The sequence below is a fragment of the Chrysochloris asiatica genome, unplaced genomic scaffold, assembly GCF_000296735.1.
Source record: "Chrysochloris asiatica unplaced genomic scaffold, ChrAsi1.0 scaffold00077, whole genome shotgun sequence".
Lineage (NCBI taxonomy): Eukaryota > Metazoa > Chordata > Mammalia > Afrosoricida > Chrysochloridae > Chrysochloris > Chrysochloris asiatica.
In genome coordinates this window covers 3,727,360-3,737,881 of record NW_006408595.1, presented here as the reverse complement: position 1 = coordinate 3,737,881, position 10,522 = coordinate 3,727,360, and the positions used below count along the sequence as shown (strand labels likewise).

At 35.8% G+C, this 10,522-nt stretch overlaps 1 protein-coding gene across 1 annotated transcript in view; it reads right to left on the bottom strand.

Moving 5' to 3' along the window:
- LOC102838839 (mucin-19-like) overlaps positions 1-10,522 on the bottom strand; it is a 121,367-nt gene that overhangs the window by 88,382 nt on the left and 22,463 nt on the right. Inside the window, exons 10-17 of the mRNA XM_006865345.1 lie at positions 10,325-10,477; positions 10,111-10,233; positions 9,627-9,749; positions 8,316-8,498; positions 8,116-8,232; positions 3,764-3,823; positions 1,922-2,150; positions 702-819 (exon numbers count right to left, since the gene is read on the bottom strand). Coding sequence (XP_006865407.1) covers positions 702-819; positions 1,922-2,150; positions 3,764-3,823; positions 8,116-8,232; positions 8,316-8,498; positions 9,627-9,749; positions 10,111-10,233; positions 10,325-10,477 — 1,106 coding nt within the window. The remainder of the gene's footprint in view (positions 1-701; positions 820-1,921; positions 2,151-3,763; positions 3,824-8,115; positions 8,233-8,315; positions 8,499-9,626; positions 9,750-10,110; positions 10,234-10,324; positions 10,478-10,522) is intronic.

Genomic DNA, 10,522 nt, shown 5'->3' with positions numbered 1-10,522 from the left:
TAAATTATATTCATTACATATATTAATATATACATACAAATAGACTTTTTTTCAAGTTAAATATTAACTTGGAAATGTGAAAATATTATTTAATAATTTATCAATCTTTAGATAAATTTAAATTGTATGTAATTAGATATATCTAAATATGAGACAACCACTTAAATTTTCTACAGGAAAGCAATTTTAAAGAAATAATCCATTGAAATCTTACCTGGGGTACTGTTGAAGTTGCCACAAAGACCACAAGTAGCATATTGCTTATGAAGAGTGAGCTTCAAAATAAATGACATTTGTATGTTTAGAAAATATTGAACATTTCCCAAGACAAAATTGACTTAAAACAAAAGACAGATCCTCCACATATTCAAATCTTCCAATGGATACACTAGTGGGCATTTTTAAAGGACCAGACTCTAGAATGTGACATGGATTCCAACTCTACCACTTAATGGTTATATGCCTTTGGAAAGATTATTGAACTTTCTATAGACTGTATCTCCTGAGTTTCATAATCTATAAAACTAGACTAATAATAAAATATACTTCAATGTATTTTGAATATTAAGTGATATAATACATGTGCAGTGATCAATGCATAGAGTTCTCAAAAAATATTAGCTCTGTTTTCCTTTTAATGTATTATTTTTACAATTGAAAGCAAAAAATAAAAGGCACAAGAAAACCAGAGATTGACTTACCGAGAGAGTGTTATGTTTGCCCCACATTAAAGAGAGGATTCCTCTACGGCTATTCAAGATATTATGTTCTCCATATTTTTTAATGTGAATCAGCTTATTATTATATGGTATCTGTACACTGTAAAATAAAAAACCACAAGTTCATATTAAATGTAGAAAAAGTATTCTAATAGGCATATATCCTTCTGATAATTCATGTTTCTATATTTAATATCTTATAAATATAATACTGAGGAGGGCACTATGGTTCTGTAGGATAAGCACTGGGTTCCTAAACACAAAGTTGGTGGTTCAAACCCAGCAGCAGCTCATGAGAAAAAGAGGAGGCTTTCTGCTCCCCCCAAGAGATTTATAGTCTTGGAAATCCTATATAGGGTTGCTATGAGTCCGAACAGACTCAATGGCATGCAGCAACAACAAATACAATACTAGCTTATTAATATTAATTTTTTCCTGACATTTTGAAAGAGGAGACACAATAATTTTTTCCCAATAATTGAGGCTGTTGGTGGTGGTTCAGTGCCACCAAGTCAGTTCCAGCTGATAGCTACTCTGGATAGAGTTCGAAGGCTAGTTAAAACTTCACAGGAGCAGAAAGGCTCATTTTTCTCCCACGGAGCAACTGGTAAATTTGAACTGCTGACCTTGCAGTTATCAGTCCAGTGTATAATCCACTATGCTACCAGGGGACCTTAATAAATGAGGTACTTTTCTGGAAAAGTAAATAAATCTCTGGTGCTTTGTAGAAATGAAGAAGGTGAAACATTAGACCACTATACAGAAAAAGAATCAAATGATAAAAATTGTCCCCTAGGAAAATATGTTTCATTTTCATACAAAATACCCAAGCATATCTTCCCTGCTCAAAGCACTTAAATATATTATAGCAATATGAATTGTTACTTCTAAAAATAATGTAAAATCATAAACCTGAATTTAATATCCAACATGCAAATAAAATTGAAATATTCTACTAAATTTTGTTAAATATACATGTTATCTAAAATCTAGAACAAATTTTAATTTCTTATAACCTCAAATATACTAAACCTTTGTACACTTATCAAACTCCTGTCTGAGAATTTATTACATATATCAATACAAAGATCAAAGTAGAAGGAAAGTAATATATCTTTCCTATTCAACTTCTTAGTTTTATTTTTTACTCAGCTTACACCAAATAATTCTATAGTGTTTATCCACTATATTATGGCATTTACCTTTCTCCATTAACCAAAATGGTATCACCAGAAATAGAGATGTAATTATTGTCAATTAAAACTGCTATGTTTTCAATCACATTCTCATTGTTTCGTTTGACCTCAATATTGAAATCTCCTCCAGATTCAATGCAGTGACGGCAGAAAGTGTATGCACATGAAGACTCAAAGGAAAAGATGTGGCCATTGAATGCTTTGTAAGTTCCTTTGCCCCAAGTAGATGTTTCACCTATAAGACAAGCAGAGTAGAATTTCATATTCATATGGAACAAATGATGTATCTTCTCGTTCTGATTTTTCCTTTAATTTATATACCAAGAAAAAAATTATTGAAAAATTCTATTCTCATAGTCACCACTCTATATCAATGCATTTGTTCTGTCACTACTGTCAAAACTGTTAACAGTAGTATCTCTTTGTTGTTGCTGTTGTTAAGTGTTACCAAGTCAGTTCCAACCCAGAGCGACCCGATATAGGGTTTCCAAGGAGTAGCTGGTGAGCTTGAACCACTGACCTTGACATTCAAGCTGACTTTGCAGTCCAGCACATTAAACCACGGCACCACACCAGGACTCAGTACTTCTTTAGATTAACCAAAGAAATAAAACAAGAATTGTTATTGCTCAGTGCCATGGAGTCAGTTCCTACTCATAGTGATCCTGTATAGGCCTTCTGAAGAGTTAGCTGGTGTGCTTGAACTGCCAACCTTGTGCTTATCCTACAGTGCCAAACCAGGATTCCAAGACAAGAATTGTTGTTGTTGGGTACCATTGAGTCAGTTCAACTCATAGCAACTCTATGCATAACAGAACAAAACAATGCCCAGTCCTCCCTTGACATCTTTAGGCCTCCCCCGTCCAAATCAAACCAGTTGCCCTTGGGTCAATTCTGACTCATGGCAACTACATGTGTGACAGAGCATAAGTTTTTTAATGGCACCAAGGAGTCCTGGTATGGTGCTGTGGGTTAATGCCCTGGACTGCAAAGTTGGTTTGAACCACAGGTTCAGCGGTTCAAGCTCATCAGCCACTCCTTGGAAACCCTATAAAGGGTTGCTATGGGTCAGAACCAACTCTATGGCACTAAACAACAACAACAACAATAGGATTTTTAATGATTGTGACTTTTGGAAATAGAAAGTGACGCATTTCTTCTGAGGTGCCTCTGATGTATTTGAGCCATCATCCTGCCAGCTAGACCACTTGAGCCACCTACAGACTCCTTAGGTATCCCATAAAGGCTTAATTAAGCCTTTATAAGTTCAAGTTCCCCTGTTCTCACCAGGTAAGCCCCTCACTCAGTTGGAAAGACTCCCTCTCAGCTAGTGGTCTTATCTGGTGTCCCACTGAGCTCTACTTGCTTCTCAACCTAACGATTCATCTGTGCTGGAAGTGACCACAAGTATATTTGAGTTTCAAACTGGAAAATCACAGCCAGCTAAGGGTAGTATTTGTCTAATGTCGATGACCTTTGTTCTGCCATCTCTTAAGCAGTATTTGTTGTTGTGTTATTAAGTGTTTTGTAGAGATAATTTTTCTAATTTTGTCTTTAACTTGGTATTTAATGAGTTTAAAGACAGATTGTTGTTAAGTGCCGTGGATTCTGACTCAAAGCAACCCTGTACAGGGTTTCCAAGCAGCAGCTGGTGCCTTTGAACTACTGATCTTGTGATTAGCAGTCAATGGGAAAACAATACAAATGTGCTCATCAAATGAAAAGTAGTTAACACAAGTGATGAGCAAGTTTTCAAAACTAGTTTAAAAATTCAGCTACTCTGTCGCCTCAGTCAGTATTGCTTCAGGCATAAAAATAATAAGGAAAATCAGTGTCATTTTTACTTACCAACAATTGCATTTGTCTCAGAGTACATTGGAGTTGCTTCTGGAATATGGGATTTTTTTTCTATTCAAAACAAAGCATACATGATTTTAACTTCTAAACAATATACTGATCTTAAATATATATGATATACATGGGAATTTAGAAGTTGGTATTAAAGGCCATCATTGAATTTCTTTATCCTTAACATATAAGTTTAATCTGACTTGGTCAGCACCGGAATTTTCCAAGGTCACATATATGATTATCTCTTCAGTCCATATTTTTTCTGGGGACAATCAGCCATAATATGTTCAGGAACTGTTAACAGTTTATGCTTACTTACCTGTACTTTATTGACTATGCAAGGGCTTTCGATTGTGTGGATCATGACAAACTATAGACAACATTGAGAAGTATGAGTGTTCCTGAACACTTAATTGTGCTCATGAGTAATCTGTACATGGACCAAGAGGCAGTTGCTCGAACAGAACACAGGAACACTGAATGGTTTTAAATTAAGAAAGGTGTGAGATAGGGTTGTATTCTTCACCATACTTATTCAAACTGTATGGTGAGCAAATAATACGACAAGCTGGGTTCTATGAAGAAAAATATGCCATTAGAATTGGAGGAAGACTCATTAACAACCTGAGATATGCAAATGATACAACCTTGCTTGCTGAAAGTAAAGAAGATGTAAAACATTTACCGATGAAGATCAAAGAGCACAGCTTTCGGTATGGATTGCATCTCAATGTAAAGCAAACAAAGAAAAGAGTGAAGTTATCAAGGACTTCATTCTTCTTGGATCAACTATCAACATTCATGGAAGCAGCAGTCAAGCAATCAGATGAAATATTCATTAGGCAAATCTGCTGTAAAAGACCTTTTTAAAGTGTTGAAGAGCAAAGATGTCAGCTTGAGAACTAAGGTGCACCTGACCCAAGCCATGGTATTTTCAATAATCTCATATGCATGCGAAAGCTGGACAGTGAATAAGGACGACAGTAGAGAAATTAATACATTTGAGTTATGATGTTGGAGGAGAATATTGAAAGTGCCATGGGCTGCCAAAAGACCCAATAGAACTATTTTGGAAGAAGTACAGCCAGAGTGCTCCTTGGGGGCCAAGATGCCCAAACTTCATCTCTCATACTTCGAACATATTGTCAGGAGGGACCAGTTGCTGGAGAAGGATATCATGTTTTGTAAGATGGAAGGTCAGAGAAAAAGAGGAAGACCACCAGCAAGATGGATTGGCAAAGTGGCAGCATCAATGGGCTCAAGTGTGTCAACAATTGTGAGGTTGGCTCAGGACTGGGCAGTGTTTCATTCTGTTGTACATAGGGTAGCTATGAGTCGGTACCAACTTGATGGCATGAACCATAACTACTTAGTACTTTTTCAACCTCAAAACCAACACTTTGCTAACCCATTTTTAGGATCAGGAGTTTAAGTGCTTGGAAGTTGGTGCTTATCAGTCACCCCACAGGAAAATGAATTGTCAGTTTGCTGCCATAAAAATGTGTAGCCTTGGAAATTCTATGGGGCAGCTCTACTCTGTCTTACAGGGTCACTGTGAGTTAAAATTCACTTGATGGCAGTTGGGTTTAGCCCATTCTTATTGGCTGTCACTACTTGAATAGTCCAAGGTTGATTACATTAAATCAGCCTATTAACTAATATGTTGTTGTTGTTGTTAAGTGCTATCGAGTCAGTTCTGACTCACAGTGACCCTTCATAGAGTTTCCAAGGAGCTGCTGGTGAATTTGAACTGCCAAACTTGTGGTTCAAATCGACCTGGAAGTCCAGTGTTTATCCTACAGTGCCACACCAGGACTCTTAACAAATATACTAACATAAATTATCTGTATATGAGAAGAATTAAACTATGCAACAAAAAGAAAAATCTGTAAACCTCAAAACCTTGTTTCTCAAGATTGTTTTCATTCTAATATCCTGACCTTTACATGTCAACAAGTGTATTTATATGAACTCCTGATGCAAGGCCTAAAGGCAATCAGAACAAAACAATAGCAACAAAATAGAATATTTCAGTAGAATTTTAAAACACATTTCACAGTGAAATTATTGTATTTCTTGAGGTCACTTGGCATTTCTACAAGTTGCTTTTACTCAGGTTGAGTAAAAGTGGATGTAACTCCTAATTTATTTATTTGTTGTTGTTGTGAAGTGTCGTTTAGTCATCTCCAACCCATAACAACACTATATAGTGTTTCCAAGGAGTGACTGGTGAGCTTGAACTGCTGACCTTGCGGTTCAAACCAACTTTGCAGTCCAGTGCATTAAGCCACGGTGCCACACCAGGACTCAAATTGATTTATTAGGTCATTTGTAAAAATAATGTGTCTAAAATTATAAAGAAGAAGGCACATACGTTTTACTCAGCTTCCCTTCAAATATATTTTCAACTCTTTTTCTTATGGCATTTTTTTCAAATTTCCTATTAATTATTTCAGAAGTGGCACTGTAGATAAGCAGTGATTCAAACCCACTACCACTCTTCAAAAAGCCTATACAGGGTCACTATAAGTTGGAACCAATGCCATGGCACAGAACAACATTGGTTGTCTAAACACTAGTACTTGTTAGGCAGTTACAAGTTTATTATGTGAAATATGTGTAATAATATCAAGTTCTAGTAAATCAATTGTCAACAATATAATAAGAACTACATGCACATATATTTTTGTTTATTTGAATGCCAAAACAGTCATAAATCAAACTACCTGGCGTGCCTCGTTGTCCAGATGTACCGTAATCATATGAGCTTGTGACACCTATCATAATAGAAAAATGATTAGGCTTCTTTCTGTGTAGAATTTTACTTGGTTAGGTAAGGAGGAAAAATAGTTGATGAATAAATCATGAATCCAAGTTCAGCAAAGCTAACACTAGCAGACTGAGAATTATGTGAGGCTGTCTAAAAAGAAAAATGTTATCATTTCCATAAGCAGCTGAAGAAACAGAGTTAAATGCATTGCCACTAGATAAACTGACACCAAATTTATTCGTTGCAACTCAATTGCCTTAACAGTTGTCTGGAGAAAGATGGGTGGATAGGGGTTTGAGTAGTGAGGGCTCCAGATATCGGACCCCAACGCCAACAAAAGTTATGCCCACTTTAATTTGTTTTACATTTGGGGAATCTAAGTACCATGTCAAAGATCCAGGTACCGTTTCAAAGAACAAAGGATTCCACAATGATAGAAATTACAAATATCAAAACCATGAATATAGATATCCATATGCCTTCACAAATATCAAGACCTCTAGATCTCTTATTTCAAAGGCACTAAACTTAACTGCCATTAAATACACTACAAGAAAGAACACGAACTGATAGAAGTCTGTCTAATGTGGAAAAATCAAAACAGTCAGAACTTAACATTCAAATAGCAGAAAAATCTCAAATTGGCAACCACTCTTCCACAAAAATATTAAAAAGCAATTAATTCCTAATATATTCCTCAGGAATTAAGTCTGCATTTGTATATCCGAGCTAACAACAGATCTGGAAACTAAACATTCATTGTACCATTCGTACCAATTGTACATAAAGTTAATGGAAATAAATAATGGTGATTCCAATAATGATTTATTCATTACATTGAGTACTAAAACAAAAACTGATGTGCAAAGATTAAGAACTATCTAAAAGAAGATTATTAATTTTTTGGACAGATTCACTGAGAGAATTCCAAGTTAGGTTGGCCATCACTATACTATCTTACATCTCTTGATAATTGGATTTTAGTAAAGAAAAAGAAAGATAGTAATCTCAAATTTGATTTCTAAATATAAATAACAAATATCTGTCAGAACATCCATGTGATTAGAAATGGAGCCACTGCCCACAGTTTGGTGCCATCTACTCCGGTGGCACCTAAATCCATCAACATCAAAAGAGCTTTCACAAAGAGTATCAGCAAAAAACATTACTTCAACAAGCAAATATCACAAATTCCCAGACTATGCAATCTAATGTTGCTGTTGTTAAAACAAGAATCAAACTCATTTGCTCTTCTAAGGAATGGACCTGAAAAAACCTAAATCACCAAGTCCAGATCCATGATACAAGCTTCAGGCCAACAAATCAGCTGTTACTGTAGCTACCTGTTCAACTGACTCCAAATCATTTTTGGATTAAGGCTATAAAAATAATTCCATATCACTCATTTATGGCCACAAAACCAATTTCACATCCTAGGCCAACAAAATATTAAATGACTTTTGCCTGATCATATCTGAGTGCATCTCAACATTTCAGCATTCTGCTTTGCTTTAAATATTATCAGTAGTAATATTTATATTTAGAATGTTTATTACTATGAGAATCAGGTCACCAGTACCTGTACCACTAAGGCCAATTTCATCAATTTTGTTTAGTCCAGGTGCACCAATATCAAGTCCATCTGTACCCTTCCTTCTGCCACCACTTCCAGAACCAGAAGACCAAATGTTTCCTCCTAATGGAAAATCAAAATGTGATTAAAATAAAGAACAAGAGATGAATTTGTATTTCTTGGGAACAGAGTCCACTTTAGGATACCTGAGCCACTGACATCAGATCCAGCACTCATGGATCCAGACCCAGCAGATTCACTGCTACTCTCCCTATTTCCACCAATTTCACTGACTCCAAATCCCTGTTGGTCAGATGACCCCAAATTGAATCCTGAATCTTCAGAGACTCTGCCAGAATACACCGCCTCATTTCTTTCACTTGAGCCACCTGCTAAATATAAAATAATGGTCACAAGAATTATTTTCAATGCATATCATGATTCAGAATTTTTCCATATACTAAAATTAGCTACCAATACGTATGCCACTAGAACCAAAACTTCCAGAAACACATCATTTCCATCGAAGTCTTTACCCTAAGGTTATTTATATGAAATTGGTGTGCACCAGAATTACCAAAATCAAATTGCTAACTTCACCCATTTTTTTCTACAAGTCCAAACAAAGTACTAAGTGTTCCATTCCATGGATAAATGAATAAACAAATGAATAAATAAAAGAAGAATTACGAAAGTTTGGACTCAATAATAACCTCAAAAACAAAACAAAATAAAAAATCCATCTAATACAATGCCGAGTTACAGGTACAATTTGAAACCAATGGATCTAGCTCCAACATATATGCTTTTGTCTACTCCTCTATTAGGAGTCTACTACATCTAAATTCTTTATGATCAAACTATCTCCTAAATTTCCATATTGATCACAAACAACTTCATTCCTGTTTCTTCCACTAAAACTCTCACCAAAATATTAGTAGCTTATCACAAGAACACATTTCAACCAGTTTTCTGACTCAGGTATTAAATATCATCATGTAATCCATCAGACTAGATTCTCTAGTACCTTTTATTCCATTTTCACTAAATTGATTGCCACCAATTGGATTTGAAATAGAATTGCTATAACCAAATTTAGCTTTACCCTTTCTTTCTCCAGATCCAGTACCAAATAACCAGCTCTTGTCCAATAACAAAGAAATAAAAATGGTACTAAAATAACTGAAAAAAGGTAGAAATAAACTTAGATTTCACCAGAACAGAGTCCAGAATGAGACTACCTGAGCCTCTGGCTTCAGATCCACTGATGCCCATGCCACCGCCATTAGGTTCACGGCTTCCAACTCCCTTTTGTACCAGATGGTTCAAAAACAAATCTCAAATTTCCAGATGAGTCTCTCAAAAAATTGTCTCTAGTCCTTTCACTGGTACCACGTATACAGTATAAAATGATTTTTAATGGAACACATATTGAGATATTTAAGACTCAAAAATATTTCATGAACAGATGATACAAATATCGCCACCTAAACCATAAGAACGTCATTTTCTAGTACCTTTTATTTCATTTTTGCTAAATCCAATGTCACCAACTTGGTTAGAACTCAAATCTCCAGAAGCAAATTTAGCTTCACCCTTTCTTTCTCCATATCCCAAACCAGATGACCAGTGGTTTCCCACTATTGGAGAAATAAAAGAGGTATTAAAACAAGAGAAGAAAGGTGGGAATCAATTTCGATTTCTCCAGAACAGAGTCCAGAATGAGACTACCTGAGCTTCTGGCATCAAATCCACTGATGCTCACGCCACCTCCACTAGGTTCACTGCTTCCAATTCCATTTGCACCAGATGGTTCAAAAACAATCCCAAATTTCTAGATGAATCACTCAAAAATTGTCTCTAGCTCTTTCACTGATACCACCCACAGAGTAGAAAAGGATTTTTAATAGAACACATTTTGAAACACTTAAGACTCAGAACTTTTCCATGCACACGTACTGAATATCGTCACTTAAACCATCAGATCTAGTTCACAAGTACCTTGTAATTCATTTTTGCTAAATCCATCATCACCAATTCGGTTTAAACCAAAATCTCCAGAAATAAAGCTAGTGTCACCCTGACTTTCTCCAGTTCTAAAACCAGAAGACCAGCGGTTTCCCACTCTCAGAGAAATACAATAGGTATTAAAATAAGAGAAAAAAGGTGAGAATCAATTTTGATTTCTCCAGAACAGAATCCAGAATGAGACTACCTGAACCTCTGGCATAAGATCCACTGCTGCTCACACCAATTTCTCCAGATCCACTGCTTCCAAACCGCTCTACACCAGATGTTTCAAAACCAAGTCCTGAATTTCCAGATGAGTCTCCCACAATATTACCCCTAGTTCTTGTACTGGTACCACCTGCAGAATGTAAATGAATTTTTAACAGGATATATGGGGGGTCTA